The sequence below is a fragment of the Macrotis lagotis genome, chromosome 8 (assembly GCF_037893015.1).
Source record: "Macrotis lagotis isolate mMagLag1 chromosome 8, bilby.v1.9.chrom.fasta, whole genome shotgun sequence".
Taxonomy (NCBI): Eukaryota; Metazoa; Chordata; class Mammalia; order Peramelemorphia; family Peramelidae; genus Macrotis; species Macrotis lagotis.
In genome coordinates, this window is record NC_133665.1 from 97,710,573 (window position 1) to 97,730,936 (window position 20,364).

Below are 20,364 nucleotides of genomic sequence, written 5' to 3' on the forward strand. Positions count from 1 at the left end.
TTTCAATAAACAGGGAAATTTCAAATGTTCCTGTTGAAACGACCAGAGCTGAACAGAAAGTCTGACCTTCAAGTACAGGACTTGGGTGAAGCACAGAGAGTGGAGAAGGGTAAATTATGAGGGACTTAATGATGATGAACTGTATGTATTCCTGAATGGAAAGATGATACTGAAAATACTCATATGAACCTTCTCATTTAATAGAGCAGGTAGAAGGAGAAGTTATAATATATGGTAAAAATGGAGTCAATGGGTAAAAGGGAAATATATCAGGAGTAAGAGAAAGGAGAGGGAGAATAGGTTAAGATATTTCATATAAATGATATTTCATGTAGCTTTTGCAATGGTATGGAAGGTGAGGGGGAATGAGGGAACCTTCATTGTCATTGGAAATGGCTCAGAGAGGAAATAGTATACACACTCAATAGGGTATAGATATCTAGAGGAAAAAGGAAAGAAGGGGGATGGGGGAGGGGAGAGGGGGGATGTGGGTGATGGAGGACAGGGTAGATCATAGGAGAGGATAGTCAGATATAACACATTTTCTTTTTTTACTTTTTGCAAGGTGCTGAGATTGGGTGGCCTGTCTGGAATCAGGGGGCCAGGTGGTTGCTGGGTCTCTGGAGTGGGATGTGGGCTTGAGGACTCTTGGCTCCAGGGCCAGTGCTCTGTCCACTGTACCACTTGACTGCTGCACAGCACATTTTTGAAGAGGGACAGAGTGAAAGGAGAGAAAATATAATAGATAGTAGTGGGGAGGATGGATGGAGGGAATAAATCAGCAACAGCAACCACGGAAAAAATAAGGAAATAACTTCTATGATGGACTTATGATAAAGAATGTGATCCACCCAAGACAGAACTGATGGTATTAGAACATAGACTGAAACACATTTTTTTCTCTTTCTTTTACTTTATTTATCATGAGGTTTTCTATTTTTGTGGGGGAGGGGTATTATGTTTACTTTTAAAAAAGAATATTTTAGTAATTTGTAAATAAAAAATAAATAAAATCTTTCTAAAAAAAATCAGACTTGGTATCATCAGGGCCTACAATAAGGCAAGTGGGTATTCATTTTTTTTTTTTTAGGCAGTCGGGTTAAGTAACTTGCCCAAGGCCACACAGCTAGGTAATTATTAAGTGTCTAATGCTGAATTTGAACTCAGGTCCTCCTGACTTCAGGGCTGGTACTCTATTCACTAGCTGCTTCAAGTGGGTATTCATTTAATGCAGACTTACTGCAATGACTTTAAAGAGTTCTAATCTTTGAGTCAGAAGAACTAGGACTTTGATAGTTAATAGCCATGTGAACTTGGGCAAATCATTTGACTTCCCAGTGCCTCAGAATATTTTTTCCTGTAAGTTAATTATACTGAATAGACTGGGAACTCCTTGAGAGTAGGGATTATCTCATTTTTTTGTGTTGGTATTCCCAGTACTGTGTGTCTTCAATGGTTGGCACACAGTTGGTTCCTATTAGATACTAACTGATTGACTAAATACTTGCACTCAGCCAATACTGGCATCATCATTTATTTATATATTGCTAAGTATTAATTTATCCACATGTATGTATGTCTTATTTTCCATACTGGTTTATAAACTATTTGTGAACAGTGATGAGGTCTTAACCAATGGATGGAGCCCTGGGTCCAGAATCAAGAAGTCCTGAGTTCAAATGAAGCCTAACACACTAGCTAGTTACTTAACCATTATTTGCCTCATTTCCTCAGCTGTTAAAGCCAAGAGATAAAAGCACCTATTTTCCAGGACTGTTGTGAAGATCAAATGAAATAATAATTAGGGAGCACTTAACACAGTGTCTGGCACATATTCATTCCAAAAGCATGTGTTATGTGCAGACACTATGTAGTGAACCTAGTAGACACTTCATATATAAATAAATATAAGCATAAATTATCTGATCTGTTTGAAAATAGTAAGAAAAAATAGTGTCCTGATGCTCAATTTTCAAAAAGAAAAACAAAGATAATTTGGGCAATAGACCAATATGATATATGTTGATTTATAACAAAATTATGCTATCAATTATTCAACAGATAGTTTGTGAGTATTTGAACAAGGACACAGTGACAAGTCCAGGTAAGCATGGGTCTATTGGGAACATCATAAAGATTGATTAGGCATTCTTTTTGGCAAAAATTTACTAAACTAATAATAAAGGACTACTGAAGAAATAATGCATATTCATTAAAGTTTAGCATTTGACAATATCTTCCATGTCATACTTAAGGATATCAGCAGAATTTGTGGTGTTTGAATGTTATTTGGAGTGTTAAGAATTTTATCAAGAATAACAGAACAGCCAAAGACTTCTGGATAATATATGAATTATAAGGAAGAAATCCACTATTTTAAAGTCAAATGGGCTCCTTTCAATGACAGCTCCATCATTTTACCTATTACTGACTGTCTTTAAATGATATAAAAGTATGTTAATCTTGGGTCTTAGTTTCCTCATATGAAAAATGAGGTACTGGAATAAGTGTCTTTTAAGGTTCCTTTCATCTCTAGATCAAAACAAAATTTTCTTCAAGGATTAGCTAGGCAGAAATAAATCTACATGTTGTCTGGAATATAAATAATTTTTTGTTTTCTACCCTCATTTTACCAGTCTTTTGTTTTTATAGCACATTTATTTCTGACTATATCCTCTCAGTCAGCAAACCTTCCTTTATAACAAAGAAGTCAGAAATTCCAATAAGTGGGGGTGAGAAGGGAGAACATTATAAGAAAGTCCTGGATAATAGAAAAAGAACTTCCTAAAGAAGTCTCATATGAGAGTTGGTTCCTCTAGCCTGGGCAGGCCATGAATATTTTGCACTTACCATCTTTCGAATAGCTGCATTTGAGTGATTTGCTGCTGTGGAGATGAGCTCCAAGGATTCTGTAATTAAAGGGACATCATTAAAATAGCAGCATCAGACATTTACTAAGCATCTACTTTGTAAAAGGTATTGACTAGGACGATTTCTCAAAGTATATTTTCTTATTGTAGAAAATTCTTCTCCACCTTATTTTCTCTAGTTTACTGGAAATTCATTTGAATAATAAAAATGTGTAGTTTGTCTTTTTTGTTTAAAGTTATCCAACTTAAACATTCCCATTTCCTTCATCTGATGCTCATGAACTTAACCCATTCACCATCTTGGCTACACTCCTATGGATGCTCTCTATCTTTTCATTATCATTCCTAAACTATGGTACCCAGACCAAAAGCTGTAACCCAAATGTTACCTGACCAAGGAAGGTAGAGTCAGAAACTATTGTCTCCTTGTTCATGGAAGTAATACCCCCCCCCCGCCTTTTTAATTTAAAGCAATGGGATTAAGTGACTTGCCTAAGGTCATACGGCTAAATAATTATTAGTTGTCTGAGGCTGGTTTTAAACTCAGGTCCTCCTGACTCCAGGGCCTGTGCTCTATTCACTGTGCCAGCTGCCCCAGCAATGCTTCTTACACACTCTCTCTCTCTCTCTCTATCTTAGTAAAGATTTTGAGTTTTTGAGTTTTACAATTTTTCCCCCAATCTTACTTCCCTCCCCCTACCCCCCACGGAAAGCAATCTGTCAGTCTTTACTTTGTTTCCATGTTGTACATTGATCCAAATTGAGTGTGATGAAAGAGAAATCATATGCTTAAGGAAGAAACAAAAAGTCTTAGAGATAACAAGATCAGACAATAAGATATCTGTTTTTTTTTCCCCTAAATTAAAGGGAATAGTCCTTGAACTTTGTTCAAACTCCATGGCTCTTTATCTGGATACAGATGGTATTCTCCAAGCAATGCCCCTCTTAATGCAGTTGAATATTGCATTTTTAAAGCTTACCTAAAACTTTCAGTTCACTAAAACCCTCACTTTTTCCCCCAAATTGTGAAGTAGATATCCCTACTCTTGATCTTGCACTTGCAAAGTCAATTTAAAAAATTTTTTAAGTCAATTTTTTAATCCTATTATAAAACTCTACATTTATTTTTTTATTAAATTCCACAGTGATAGATTCAACCCAATATCCTAGTCTGGCAAGATCTTTTGGGATCCATTTTTTGTACTCCATTGTGTTACCAAGCCCTAGAAGTTTTATGCCCTCTTTAAATAGGATAAGCATGCATCTATTAGCTTCTTCCAAATCACCATAACAACTTTAGGCTGCACATGAGCAAACACAGGTCCCTGGGGAGCACTCAACTGGAGACTTCCTTTTAAGATGACACAGGCCCATTAATGAACACATTTTGAGTTTACTGTCAATCATTCCAAATTCACCTGATAGTGCTATCACATATCCTGTATTTGTTTGAAGTTTTCCACAATAGCAGAAAAGACTATTAAATGCTTTAAGATCTAGCTAAACATTCTGTCAAAAAGAAAAAAATTTCCCGCAGACCCATTACACAATGAACAAATGAGAGACTTGTGCTTAATTTATAAAGCACTACCTCCATACAAGGAGGGGCAAACTATTTAGGGTTTACCAATCATTTTTCCACATTCCTCCAAAGCTTTAATGAACCGGGTCCTGGAACAGACAGGTATTTTTATGTCAGTCCTCCACTAAGGGGTATTACCTACAAATGGAATCCTCCCTTTTAAGACAGTGTAATTAAATTTTTTAAAACTGATATACTATTTAGAGTCTGGGGCTGTATTTCATTGCCAGTGTTGCATCACTATTCTTCTGGAGTCAAAAATGATCATTGCATTGACCTGGATTCTGGCTAGTTTTCTTCATATGAGTACTCCAACATGGTCTTTATCCTGAGTACTGTTTCTCTGACCTTTCTCCTAGTCATGCTTCTTCTTCTCTGCTCACTCCAACTTCAACCAGATCATCTCTAAAACTACATCCTTCATTATTTCTGTAATTTGTTTCAGACCAATCACATTAATGATGATGATGATGATGTTGTTAGCAGATATTTATAAAGCAGTCTAACATTTGCAAAGTGTTTTAGATACATTGTCTTATTTTGGGATAAGTGCTTTTATTATCTACATTTTACAGGGGGAGGAAAATAAGACTCAAGAGAGGCAAATTAATTTTCGTGAGCTCTCACAATTAGTAAGTGGTTGGGATGACTTGGGCCATAGGGCTTCCTGATTCCCAAGTCTAGTGCTCAATACTATATATTTATGCATGTGTGTGTGTGTATGTATATACACACATACATATATGTCTACACATATATAGCTATGTAGATATCTTTTTATCTAAGACCTCATTTCCTAGTCAAAAACCCAATATATTCCAAAAGAAATTTTGGAACCCAGATTAGTGAAAAGAAAAAGTGATGACAGTGTGTCAGGTCTATGTATGAAATGAGGTGCTTCATGTCAGTTTGTCCCTTTCAGATCTTAGGATCAAAGACAAGGGCAATCACTAGAACAAAGCCCAGAGTGTCTCCCTAACAGGTAACTACATCCCAGAGTTCCTGATAGACAGCCCAGCTGACTCCAATAGCTCAGGACAGTGAATACACTCAGTTTTGGAATGAATCACAGGATTCTTACTAAATGAGCTTTCTTGAGGGAATTCTCTCAGGGGTAAGGAGAAAGCTTTATTAGTAGAAGAGAACAGAGCCATTACAACAAAGGCTGTGAAGAACTTTGCCAGGAGGAAACCACTTATTTAAATGCATGTGGGACCTTCCTTGGGGAAGATCAATCCTGAACATTGGCTTATTTACTCTGAGAGTTGAAAGTGGCTCTTGAAAAAAGTATGCTCTGGTCTCCTGTTTTCATTATTTGAACTCCCCAAAAAGGTTAACAGTGTCTGTTTGCCTGACAAGGTTCTTAAGGTGTGTCTGAAGACATCTGGAGTTCTTCCAATGCTTAATTTATTTCAGCAAAGTTCTTTTTCCCTAGTTGCTTTGTAAAGCATTCCCTTTCTCTTTCCCTTTGTCCCCAAAGAGATGCTATTTGTCCTTGTCATTCAGCAGCTGAAATGTATCTTACTTTCTGCATCTTTCCTGTCTGGAGACTCCCCAGGAAGCTTCTTCAAATAATCCTTGAGCAACATCTCATAGCGAGGGATTCTCTGTACTGGCTCTAGCATGTGATGCTGTAACGTCAGGTTCCCACAGACCTCCTGCTTCTGTTGGTACAAAATCCAGAAATAAACAAAGTTAGACCCAGTTAAGAAGAGAAACCAGCCAACACACCAATATACCTTGAAATCTGGAATGCCTTTGGCCCTCAAACTACTAACACAATAGCAGTCGTTCTGAGGTGAAAAAAGTGAATTAAATGATCACCATTATTTCTTCCAATTGCTATCAATACTATGTTAAATAATTTCCTCCTTTCTTGAGCAATTAAGACTGGATCTTTTCCTTCTGCCCAGAAAAGTGAAGATATTTTCAATTGTACTTCCACCATGTTAGCTCCTAAATTCTGGTCATGATTAAAAATCCAGTTTCAGTGACTTTAGCAATCATTGAAATTCATTCTCACTGTTTAAAAATGTGTAGACTAAGGCAAAAAAGAAGGGAATTGATTTGCCCCAGGTCACAGAAAGCGGCAGATCCAAGACTCAGATCACTTGACTTCCAGTTGGGTGAATTCATCACTACCCAAATAGTGTCTTTGTGTGTTAAGACTTCCTCTCTCTGACCCTTGCCATACCAACCAGTTCAGGTTTACAGAAAGGAAATGTTGGCTAAAAACCTGGAATAATCATATTTATTCTGATCTACCCTATCTTCCTTCTCTCATTTGGGGATATGAAGCAAAATTAGCCAATCAGTAATTGTGCAGGAACTCAGGCTCTTACAGTCACATACTAAGCCAGCAAATTACAAATCTGGGTTCAAATAGAGGCTACTATAAAACGCTAGTCCTAAAGGATGAATTGAAAATCTCAAATGCCAAAGCAGGGCAATTGTGCTCTGTTGGTGGGCTGCTGAACCGTGGGCTCCCTGCTAGAAGTGGTCTAGGATTTTTTATATAGCTGTTACAAGGGAGTCGAGACATACTAACTGGAAATATTTTCCAGAGTCAGTGCATCACAGAAACACTGTTTTACCTGGAAAATCACCAGCTACTATACTGTGTAGTCAACCATATTTCTGCTGTACTGTCTATGAGTAATCTATTATATCTCTAAGTGTTTTGTAAACTAAGGCTTTCCCAGATTGTGGAAGTACTTTAGCTGGAAAGAGGAATGAAAATTCCAAACACAGAAAGGAGTCACAAAGCCTTCTATGTATGGGAAAAAGTAATTTGAAATAAAGGATATAAAAAACCAAGTACTACTCACTTCATGGGATGTTTACACAGTGGCTCCAACATTTCTGCTGGGGTTTGGGGCTGGGGTGAGGTCCAAAGGACCACAGAACTTTTGCCACAGTTCTGAAAGCATTTCCCTTTTCTGATCTCTGCCATACTAACCAGTCTGAGTTTATAAAAAATAAATATTTTATTAGTGGGAAAAAAACCAGAACAATAACATTTACTCTGATCTGCTTTATATTCTTTCCATCATATTGGGCAATGGAGAAAAATCTGTCAATTTATAACTTAATGGCAACTTCAATTTGTAGTTTTGGTTTTAAAGATAAAATTGTAGCCATAAATATAGGTCTCTATCCTTCCTCCTTCAAGACAGCAAGCAATCTGAAGTTAAGAATGAGCAAATATGTTAAACATATTTCCATATTAGTCATGTTATGAAAGAATAATCAGAACAAAAGGAAAAACCATGAGGAAGAAATAAAGAAAGAAATCTTAAAAATTGAAAATAAAGGGCAGCTAGGTGGCACAGTGGATAGAGCACCAGTCCTGGAGTCAGGAGTACCTGAGTTCAAATCTGGCCTCAGATACTTAATAATTATTTAGCTGTATGGGCAAGCCCCATTTTGCCTTGCAAAAAAAAAATGAAAAAAATGAAAATAGTACAGCAAGTTCTTTAAAATAAAGCTAAGTATTCCTTGCAGAGTTATGGACAAAAAAATTAACCTATAATGGACACAGAAAACCAGAAAAAAAAAGTAGAAATGAGTTGAGGAAGCTGTGAGATGAATTCTCATTTAAAATCTGGTCTATTCAAATTGTGTTTTAAAAGGTGAGAGGGGAAGGTAATAAATCTTTTAGGAATTAAACCAAGTCATTAGTAAAGGCCAAGTAATAAACATTGTTGGAAGTGGTCAGTTAGTAGAAAGAAGCAGTGATGGATAGCCAGCAATAGGACAGGACAGGTCAGGAGAAGCCAGGAATTCTGAGTATCAAGAGCTGCTTGACAGGTGATGAGGCTGAAAAGCAGGTTGAGAGAAAGGAAGACTAATGAGAAAGACAGAGGGAATCTGCAAATAATGAATCCTTATAACAAAGCCTAAAGTCCAGGGTTTCAGGCCAGATGAGACATGTGCTGAGTTGGAAAAATTAAGCCGGAGTTGACAACTGGACACCTAGACCAGGCATGAGGGCATGGGCAGGAGCAGAATCAAAGAATATAGGTAAGGACTGGTGGACAAGGTTGAAAATGGATCTAAAAGAACACAGAGAATGAATGGGGTTCATCTAGGGAAACTTAGAATAATATGTCCAGTTCACAATAGTGCAAGCAGGCATGAATGTCATTTGGGTTCAAGCCTGTATGCTCCTACCCAGTTTCAAGTCTTTTCTCCCTCCCACAAACCAATGCACTACAGGAGATGAGGGATGGTGACGGCAGTCACTGGAGAGTTATAGTACCTTTTATTCTACTATGGTAATCTCGCTAAGTCTTAGGGACCCATTTTAACCAAGGCAGGCTGAGGGGAGTCTGGGATGTTGGTTGAGATATGAACATGTGGCAACTTCTAGGATCCAGCTTCTAACTAGGTGAGTGAAAGGGGTAACTATCCAGAAGAGGCTGTCTTAGTACTACTATGTATCTAAGGAGAGAGAGAGATGAAGAAAGCTAAATGACTCTTTGGTGATCCTAAAATGACTCTTAAGGTCCAGCTTGAATGACATGGTAGGGATATGGCAAAGTCACAAAGCTAGTCTGGTGTGAGGGCTTCCTGAGACCAAGACTCAACATTCCACAAGAAACGGCAGCCCAAGCAGCAGGGCCAATTTGGCCTAATACACATCAGTTTACTTTTCTTTTATCTTCTGTGGATCAGTATGTTTCATTTGGCTTGCAGTTTGTAGTCCCAAATAGCAGACAAGGGCGTTGATGACAGATAGACCACAGAATGGTGAGAGAAGAGTTTGAAGTGAGAATTCAGGGGAAAAGTCTTTTTAACTTAGTAAGACTCTCTGAAGAGACAACAATGTCTAAAGTATTGTAATTTAAAGATATGAAAGTACATGTTAGTAGTGAAGTTAAGTCTTATGAAAGCCAGAAAGAAGAAAACTAATCATTCCAGTGGTCTGTTAGAAAACAGCAAGCATATTTTTCAAATGTTAGATTGACTCATATTGATCCATATTTGATTGTTCAATCTGATAAAGAGGACCCAGGCTTATCCAGAAGTATTAAACACTTTCTATATGGTCAAATTCTCAGTCTATAAAGAAGAGTAAAAAAAAGAAAAAAGCAATCCTGTTCTCAAGGTGTTCACAGTCTTAAAAAGGAAGAAAATCAGGAAAAAAACTAGACTATAAAAGCTATTACAGAGCAGTTGGGAGATAATCTCAAGAGAGAAAGGTGATCAGGACAGGTTTCCTCTAGAAAGTGGGGTTTTAATGGAGAAGACTCCAGGCCCAAAGGAGGGGCAGTCTTTTAGGTCTGGGACAACAAGAGCAAAGGCATGGAATGAAGAGATGGGGGGGGGGGGTCAGGTATGAGGAATAGAAAGCAAGCCAGGGTAGCAAGATGCATGGAGAGGAGTGAAGGTAAAAAGACTGGAAAGGTAGGAAGGGGGTAGATTGTGAAGAATTTAAATGTCTAATGAGACAAACAAAAGGCTTGGATTAGGGATCACTTTCTTTAATTGATATTTTATTTTTCTAATTAGATGCTATGGTTTACTCTCACTTTCTACAATCATCTTTGAAGGCTTCTTGTAGAAATCTATGTAATTAAAACTATGCCAGTCTAAAGTAGAGAGGACTTGTTTGGAGATAAAATGGGCCACCTTGGTGAAAATGTGTATCACCCAATTGCGTCCACTTTGTGATGGGAGGGTCACACTAGTTTAAAGCTTGATTATCAAAATAAAACAATCATTCAAATCTTTTATTCATTTAAAAATGTCCTAGAAGAGTAAATAAGACTACACTGACCTCAAACTTGAGTTTTGAAAAGGAATAAATGTATTTCAATACTATTTATATATAGGTCTGAAGTTTATGTTCACTGAGTCAATTCATCAATTACAGCTCATTCTTAGTAGGATAACATTTGGAAATGAAAACAAAAGCTGACCTATATAAATCATAGGAGCATAAGATTTGGAGCCTGGAAGAAATTTGTCATCTTGTCTAATCTTCTCCTTTTATAGATGAAGAAAGTGAGATTCAGAGAGTTTGATTTGTCCAGGGTCACACAGCTAGTAGGAAGTACAACTGAGTTTCAAAATAACTCCTCTAACTCCAAATTCGGTGATCTCTCTACAGTTCCATGGGTCATATGTCCTTGAAGGGTCAGTATGAGTTGTGTAGTTTCCTTGGTGCTGAGCACTCAGGTTGAAGTATTTTCATGAGAAATGATTGTACATACTGGTTTGGCAACCTACAGGGCAGGCATAAGTCTGGAAATGAGTTAAGAAAGACAAAGAGGATTTTTCAGGGTTTAACAAATTGTTAAGACTGAGGTCAAACTAGGGTCATAGACTTAAAAGGTCCAGGAGAATACCCATGATCAGAGGCAGATGCACCAGGATCCAGAAAAGTCACAAGCACACTTTCAGTAAAGTCTGAAAATCATCACCACTACCTATGGCAGGTTATCCAAAGCTCTAAAACCTTTGCTCATCTATAAAATAGACCACTGACCAAAAAAGATCTCTGAATAAGTATATGTTATATTATCAGCAGGATTCAGAGATCTTTTTTGGTCAATGCTCTCATTTTATAGATGTTAAAAATGAGGCTTAGTGTAGTCAAGATGGTGGCAGGAAAGCAGGAATTCCCAGAAACTTGTTCCCCTCAAAACTCCAAAAGCTATCAAATTATATAACTCTAGCCAAAATTTAGAGGGGCAGAACCTACAGAAAGACTGATACAATTTCCCATTACACGACAACTTAGAAGTTCCATGGGAAAGGACTATTTTACTAGGATGGGGGTTGGAAAAAGCTCGCAGTGCAGAGCAGCACAGCCAGGCCTGGTGCCTAGATTCCCTGGGGGCACCTGGGTCTATAGAAGAGGGCACAGTTTCTAGACCTCCTAGCCCAGGGATCACCTGGAACAGCTTGAAGGTGTGGTAAGAGAATTCTGTTGCACTAGAGTGAGGGTGGGAGCAAGTGCTGGCCTCAGAGCAGCCCAGCAGTTAAAACATGCAGTGGGAATTGGGGAAGCCAGCTTGCACCCCCAGAGTACAACTCACAGACAGTAAGGGGGCTAAGGGAGACTGCAGAGGTCTCTCTGCAGTCCCTGGGGAAGGACTCAGCTATTTGCCCACACTCAAATCCAGGTTGCAATTTGGGTTCAGAGTCTCTCTCATAAGACCTTTGAGGAATTAACGTCCCTGTGGGGTGTCCCAAAACCCTTCCAAAGCTTTGGAAGTGTGGCAAATAAATCATAGGCTGAGGAAATGAGCAAACAACAACAAAAAAAGAAGCATCTGGCCATAGAAAATTTCTTTGGTCCCATGGAAGATTCAGAAGATGACAAAATCGAAGCTTCTGTACTCAAAACCTCCAAGAGAAATAGAAAATGGGCTCAGGCTATGGATGAGTTCAAAAAAGACTTTGGAAAGCAATTAAGGGAGATGAAGGAAAAAATTGAGAGAAGAAATGAGAGCAATGCAAGTAAATCATGAAAACCAAATCAGCAGCTTGGTGAAAGCTATACAAAAAAATACTGAAGAAAATAACATATTAAAAACCAGTTTAGGCCAAATGGAAAAAGCAACACAAAAGGCAAATCAGGAGAAGAAAGCCTTAAAAAGCAGAAGTGGTCAGCTGAAAAAGGAGATAAAAAAGTTCTCTGAAGAAAATAACTCCTTCAAATGCAGAATGAAACCAAAGGAGGCCAACGACTTTGCGAGAAATCAGGAAGAAATAAAACTATTCCAAAAAAACAAACAAAAAAATTAGAAGAAAACAACTGACCTTGAAAATAGATCCAGATGAGATAATTTAAAAATTATTGGGCTACCTGAAAGTCCTGACTAGGAAAAGAGCCTAAACTTCATTTTTCAAGAAATAATTCAGCAAAACTGCCCTGAGGGGTGGCTGGGTGGTGCAGTGGATAGAGCACTGGCTCTGGAGTCAGGAGTACCTGAGTTCAATTCCAGCCTCAGACACTTAATAATTACCTAGCTGTGTGGCCTTGGGCAAGCCACTTAACCCCATTGCCTTGCAAAAACCTAAAAAAAAAAAAGTGCCCTGAAATCCTAGAGACAGAGGGTAAAATGGAAATTGAGGGAATTCGCCAGTCACCTCCTGAAAGAGATCTCAAAACAAAAACTCCCAGGAATATTATAGTCAAATTCCAAAACTCCTAAGTCAAAGAGAAAATAATAAAAGCTTCCAGAAACAAGCAATTCAATTACTGTGGCTCTATAGATAGGATTATATAGGATCTGGCGCATCTATATTAAGGGCTCGTAGGGCTTATAATATGATATTCCAGAAGGCAAAAGATTTTGGTTTACAACTGAGGATCAACTACCCAGTAAAACTGAACATCCTTTTTTATTTTTATTTTTTATTTTTAGGGTTTTTTTTTGTTTTTTGTTTTTGTTTTTGCAAGGCAATGGGGTTAAGTGGCTTGCCCAAGGCCACACAGCTAGGTAATTAAGTGTCTGAGGTCAGATTTGAACCCAGGTACTCCTGACTCCAGTGCCGGTGCTCTATCCACTGCCACCTAGCTGCCCCTGAACATCCTTTTTTAGGGGAAAAGATGGACTTTCAATGAAGGGGACTTTCAAACTTTCCTATTGAAATAACCAGAGCTGAACAGAAAGTTTGATCTCCAAGTACAGGACTCACATGAACTATAGCGAGGACAGACAAGAAAGGCTAATTATGAGGAACTTAATGATGTTGAACTGTTTGTATTTCTGCATGGGAAGAAGATACTGCTAACTCATATGAGCTTTCTCGTTTATAACAACAGTTAAAAGGAGCATATATAGGCAAGGCACAGGAAGGAGCGGAATATAATGGTTTAATATAGTAAAAGGATGGAGTCCAGTGGATAGAGCACTGGCCCTGGAGTCAGGAGGACCTGAGTTCAAATCCGATCTCAGACATATAATAATTACCTAGCTGTGTGACCTTGGGCAAGTCACTTAACTTCTTTGCCTTGTAAAAACTAAAAAAAAAAAAGATGGAGTCAATGAGTGATAAAGTCCTGGGAGGTAGAGAAAGGAAAGGAAGAAGGGGGCTAAGATATTTCACAAAAGAGTCAAGAAAAAGCATTTTCAATGGATTGGAATGGGGTTCGGAAAGGTGAGGGGGAATGAGTGAGCCTTCAGTCTCATTAGAAATGGCTCAGAGAGGAAATAACATACACCCTTAATAGGGAATAGAAATCTATCTTACCCTAGAGAAAAATGAGAATGGATAGGACAAGGGAGAATGGGGGAACAGGTGATAGAAGAGAGGGAAGATCATGGGAGAGGGTGCTCAGATACAATACATTTTTTAACAGGGACAGGGTAAAAGGAGAGAGAGAGAAGAGAAGAGAAGAGAAGAGAAGAGAAGAGAAGAGAAGAGAAGAGAAGAGAAGAGAAGAGAAGAGAATAAATGAGAATGGGAAGGAATAGAGTGGAGGGAAATACAGCTAGTAATAGTGGGAAAAATATTGAAGCAACTTCTTTGGTGGACTTATGATAAAGAAGGCAACTCAACCAGAGACAGAGCTATTGGAATCTGAACACAGACTGAAGTACAATTTTTTGTCTCTTTCACTATTCTTGAGGTTTCTCATCTTTTTTTTGGGGGGGGGGTGTTATGTTTACTCTAACAACAAGATTATCATAATAACATAAAATAAATAAACCAAAAAAAATTTGAGGCTTAATGAGGGAACATGATTTTTATCATATCCTTGGCTATTATATAGCAGAGCCATGATCCAGATCTCATGTTCTCCAACTCTTAAATCTGGTTCTCTTAAAATTACATTACATAATCTGAGAGTGGAATTTTCTGACATAAAAATATATATCTTTATAAATATTTTAAAATGTTCCACTATGTGGTAGCCCTTGCATGTACCATGCCTTAAACTGGGCAGTAGAGAATGTAGTCCAGTCAAATCAATAAGAAATGATGTCCTAGGGTATAGAATATGTGGGCAGCCTCACCCAACAACACAGTTTAGGATATTATTATTGATTCTTTGACAATGACAATCCAATCTCAGTCTCTCTTTGGAGCAGCTTTTGTTACATAGGCAAGTGTGAATTGAAGCAAGTGACTTGCATTTGGGGCAGAGAAAGAAGACTGGGCCCCTAAGGAGAAATACCACAACTCAGTCTTTGTAGTGGCAATGCTGTGACAATACCATCCAAAGTAGCTTTCAGAGAAGGTCCTGATAGAAAAGACCATGAATATGACCATTATCTATGAATATAATTCTTTTGCTGGTCTGTGTAAAACCAAATTTCATGGAATAAAAAATATCTGATGGAATAAAAATGTTTTTCCTTTTCAAAAAACATTCAAGGTTGGCTGAATGACTAAGAAGCATGCAAAAGGCAAGTTAACAGTCTGACCTACCATGTTTAATCTCAAGACGGAGAAAGGCTGGGGTTAAGCCACCAAAGGATTAAAGAGTTACTCTGAAGCCCATCTCACTAGAGTCAAAGCTGAAGTGAAAAGTGGAATGAGGCTAACCTAAGGAAAGATCTGGGGAGTCTATCATCATAAGCAGTTAGATTTAATAATCATTAATATAGCTGAAGTTTAAGTCAGAGGTTATTGATTTTTCTTAATCTACCCCAAACCCCTCCCTCCCAACAAACCATGTATATTGTATGCTATAACCTGAGACTCGGTTATCCACACCCAGGGGATGTTCACCCAATCATAAAACAAACCAATAGCTTATTTAGTAGTAGTTATCTCAGCTGCAATACCCAAAAAGAAAAATCATCTCTGGAGAGTTAAATTTGAAAACCTAAACTTATAAAAATGATTTCAAAGATCACAGCAACACAAACTCAACCTTTCACATAACTGGGAATTTCTCCTTTGGCCAAATAAATACTTATTAAGTACAAAGAGGGAGGGACAAGGGGAAAAAAACCAAGAAAACCAGTCACAGAAAATTGCTGTTGGAATTATTATTATTATTTTTTTAGGTTTTTGCAAGGCAAATGGGGTTAAGTGGTTTGCCCAAGGCCACACAGCTAGGTAATTATTAAGTGTCTGAGACCGGATTTAAACCCAGGTACTCCTGACTCCGGGGCCGGTGCTCTATCCACTACGCCACCTAGCTGCCCCTGTTGTAATTATTAATAAGTATTTTCAAAGATAAAGGAAGGCCTTTGATGTCAACCTTTATAACTGAGTCATCTTAATAGGGAAAAAATAGATTTCCTGAATACATTCCTGTACAGCTCATGGACATTTTCTTTTTTTACAGAAATCTGATAAATGAAATTACCACGCTCAGGTTGTCTTTATACAAGAAGAGAGGAACTGGTCTGAAGACTACTCTTTCATAATGTCTACCCTAAGGTGAAACCTTGATTCTCTCCTATGTTAATCAGCTCTGAAAAGTCTGAGTCTCAAAAGTTCTTTGCTCATTATGGCAGCCACTAGAACTGTTTCTTTAATGATGTAAAGATACAGGAAATACCAAAGATAAAAAGTTATGTAGCTGAACTGACACAGAGAAGTGAGATGGAGGTAGATGGGGTGGGGGGTGAGAAAAAGTGGAAGGGAAAGGAGGAGTAGTGAGGAGGTAACAAGTTAAAAAGATGACAGGATATTTAAAAGCATACTTGCAAATAAGAAAAACCTCTAAACTCAAAAAGGTTTTCCCCTTCAATATTTTCTCCTCATAAGCACACAGGAGTGATGGCAACAGTTGGGAAGTCTGAAACTTCTATTTCTGTTCCCAAACAAAAAAGCATTTTAAAAAGCTACTGTAGTTGTAGGACAAATGGATGAGATTCAGAAGTCCAGGCTCTATCTTGATTCCAACTACAGCTTTGGGGATGATATTTCAGTGTTTTCTAGACTATAAAATTGGGTACATAAATATTTGCTTCTCTGGATTTATTAAATTTTTTTTTTAGGTTTTTGCAAGGCAAATGGGGTTATGTGGCTTGCCCAAGGACACACAGCTACGTAAATATTAAGTGTCTGAGACTGGATTTGAACCCATGTACTCCTGACTCCAGGGCTGGTGCTTTATCCACTGCGTCAGTTAGCTGCCCCTAAATTTTTCAACTACATATATTTCTTAAACTCTTGAAAAAGAGGTATAAAAAAAAGATCCTCAACATACCTGGATGCTCTGAACAATATCTTTAAAGAGAGTTGATCTCTGGGTCCAGGTGTTTACCAAGTCCATAGCTCTGTCAAAGTTTTTCACATATTCACCATACATCTTCAGGAATGGCGCCAGCTTCTGAAGGATATCCCCAATCCTGGGATTTGTGCTCCTTAAAAAGGTTGAGATAGTAAGAAAGAAATTCTTGTTAGTGACATCACACACATATTGACTGGAGGGCAGGGTCATGCTTCAGAGTCTCCATTTAAGGAGGGAACTCAACATAGTTTTCTCTCTATTTTCCATCAGTTGCACTGCTTTTGAACTCATCTTAAACTCTCAGGCCTTCATTCTTCAGAATACTCACCAGTGGAAAATCTCATTTGCTGGCAAGATTGACTAATTTTTTTTGGTAAGACAATGGGGTTAAGTGACTTGCCCAAGGTCACACAGCTAGGTAATTAAGTGCCTGGGGTCAGGATTTAAACTCAGGTCCTCCTGATTCCAGGGCTGGTGCTCTATCCTCTGCACCACTCAGTTGCCCCAAGATTGACTCTGACTGGCACTCACACCTCATCAACATCCTCTGCCCCTTTGACTGGAGAACAGGCCCATGGGCTCCAGTCTGGGCACAGCCATGTGTTATGCTACCTTTGACTTTTCTGGAACTCCCTATTATGTCTATTCAGTCTAGCTCTCCTTCTATTTCCTTTGTGTCTATTGTCTTCCTCCTTATATAAGGTCCTTGAGGGCAAAAACTTGCTTAGCACAATGCCCAGTACATGGCAGGCCCTTATTTTTACTGCACACAAAGAACTTGGAACTCCATCAACACAACACAAAAGAAAAAACAGAGTCCTGCATGCCTCCAAGCATCATGCTAGGAACTGTGGAGTATACAAAGAATATCTAAGAATTGGTCCCTATTCTCTAGAAATTTGCAAAGAGTTGGGGAGATAAGATACAAACTCCTAAACAATAACAGAACAGAAAAAACAGAGAATGAATAAATGCAAAACTATGGCAAATGCAAAACAGATTGATATAGAGAATAGAGCACTAGACTAGGAGTGAGGAAGGCCTGAGTTTGAATCTCACCCTAACACTAGCTGGGTCTTAGTTATCCTCATTTGTAAAAAGGAGTTGGATTCAATGATCTTTAAGGTCCCTATTATCTCTAATAACTATCTTTATTACTGTCATTTCCCTATGAATCCCCAACAACAGTTTAGAACTTTACCTATAAAAAAGTTCAAAAAAAAGTCAAAACAAAAAAACCCATAAAAACAAAATACTGAACAATCCAAAACAATGGTGAAACAAAAAAAACAAAACAATCCAAAACCAAACCCCAATACATTGGCCATATCTTATAATGTATTACTTTTCTTAAAATTTTTTGGGGTTTAGGAACTTACTTTTTTCTGCTCCTTTTTTTTTCTATCGTTTGATCCTAGTGAAGGGAATCTTTTTGGTCTAGCTGCTGATTGAGTTCTGACCCTATACATTTCACAAAAATGATCACATGTCTTATGTAATCTGAGGTTTAATATACAACAGAGTTTAATATACATCAGAGTGGATGTCTCTTGAAATGACAATAACTTTGGAACTTCTGTACAAGGTGGCCTCACACAGACTCTAATTTTGACCCTTGTTTTATAATGTTCTTATTCTATATTTATTTGTAACATGAATGACTGTCCATGTATACTAAATTTTTTCCCCCATATTCAATCTTCATTCCTGGGCCTGCTAGCCAAAGATGTGTACTGAGAGTTATGGTCTTGAATATGCCAATCCACATGGGGTTAAGGAGTTAATAACACAATAAATGCAAACTCCTTCTTTGTGATGGACTGCAGTGAGTTCTCTGTCACTGGAAATATCCAGGATGTTATAGATCAGTGGAGTAAAACTCAAAAAACAGGGGAAATTAAACTGTACATCGATTCCTATGAGGTGAACATTGAACTTATCAATGTTTCACTGCATCTCTAGCCATTCTGTTAACATACCAATATATTTACATGTCTAGTTTGGCCTTGGGAATGTTGCTGGTTCATGCAGCTGTGGTTGTATGTTTGACATCACAGTGCAAGAAAGTATTCTTTTGTTAGCCTCTTCCATTTTGAAGATTCTGGACTTTTATTTCTCTAAGCATTACATGCAGGGTAAGAATAAAGTCAGAGTGCCAATGAAACTTTGAGGTATGGAAAGGATGGGTTAACCAGTCTGAATGACAGAAAATTCCATATAGAGGGCTATGGACAAGAGCAGAATTGATCATAGAATAGATTTCCCTGGAATCTGAAAAGGAAGCAGGTACCTTGACAGTCATCCAGGGACCTTTTTCTAACTTTGAAATAGTTTATAATATAAAACCATTCACTTCAGCTAGGGTAAGTTTGTTCCCCAGGATTTAAAAGAGCTTAGCTGGGTTGAGTTCTGCTTTCTGTAATCTGGTAATATAGCATTATCTGTCCCAAGGATGACACTTGTTCCTTCCTCTTCTTCTTGTTCCAGACAGAGACCCTTTTTTTGTCTTGCAGTTTTTTTAAAAATCTCAACTCATTCTGGGTTTTAAAGTCTTCTTTCTATAAGTCGATTTCACTTATCTTTATCCATTTTTGGTTATAGTCTCCACATTTAATCTTTTGTACATGTCCTTTTAAAATCAGAGGTCATCAGGGAACTTACTCTACAGCTACACTGAATTCTTTATATGATTTTCTCTTTTCTTTCACAATAGGATAACTCACATTTGCATGATCAGAAGTAAAAGACTTTGTAAGTATGAAACATCAATTTATTCTACCATTAAGCAGTCCTCTACATGGAGTTTTTCATTATTCTTAGTGCAATCCACATAGACCAAAAGGACCAAATAATTCTCCAAGGTTTGTAAAACACAGCATATTTTATTTGTATGAGAATATCATAAGGCTGTGTGTTACTTTTTTAGTTTCTTTTATGGTTTCAGCCCTTACTGTCATAACTATACCAGGTCTGTATCTCTCTAAATCAATGTCACATGACAGTGAAGTAGCATAGCATAATCACTATAGTTCAGAGTAGTCAGTTCATTCTTCCTACTTCTCTGTTCCTGTACATTTGACTTTATATGCATGAATTATCTTTTCTATTTTTAAATATTAATTTATGTTCTTACTCTGACTTTATTACTAACTTGCTATGTATCTTTGAACAAACAAATGATTCCTCTTTTTAAAAAAAACATTTATTTAAAGCAATGGGATTAAGTGACTTGTCCAAGATCACACAGCTAGGGAATTATTGAGTGTCTGAGGCCGGTCCTCCTGATGCCAGGGCAGGTGTTCTAACTACTGCGTTACCTAGCTGCCCCAAATGATTCCTCTTTAAACCTTAGATTCTTCAATTTCAAAATGAAAGGATGGACTAAGTGATCTTAGGTTTTTTTCCCCATCATTAACATTCTGTGATTCTTTTTTTTTTAAGATTTTTGCAAGGCAAATGGGGTTAAGTGGCTTGCCCAAGGCCACACAGCCAGGTAATTATTAAGTGTTCGAGACTGGATTTGAACCCAGGTACTCCTGACTCCAGGGCCGGTGCTTTCTCCACTACGCCACCTAGCTGCCCCCCATTCTGTGATTCTAAGATAATTCTTTTCACAGAATATCAGAGTCGCAAAGGACTTTGAAAGCCATCTATTCCTATACATACACGAATAAGAATCTCCTCTGTAAAATTCCTGACAAATGTTGATACTTTTATGATGAAACTACTGTTGCCTTCTTGATCACCTTATTCCATTT

The 20,364-nt window shown here is 37.8% G+C and overlaps 1 protein-coding gene across 1 annotated transcript in view; it reads right to left on the minus strand.

Moving 5' to 3' along the window:
• FGD3 (FYVE, RhoGEF and PH domain containing 3) overlaps positions 1–20,364 on the minus strand; it is a 212,711-nt gene that overhangs the window by 50,626 nt on the left and 141,721 nt on the right. The window contains exons 7-9 of the mRNA XM_074197689.1: positions 16,583–16,739; positions 5,978–6,116; positions 2,851–2,909 (exon numbers count right to left, since the gene is read on the minus strand). Of these exons, the coding sequence (XP_074053790.1) occupies positions 2,851–2,909; positions 5,978–6,116; positions 16,583–16,739 (355 nt within the window). The remainder of the gene's footprint in view (positions 1–2,850; positions 2,910–5,977; positions 6,117–16,582; positions 16,740–20,364) is intronic.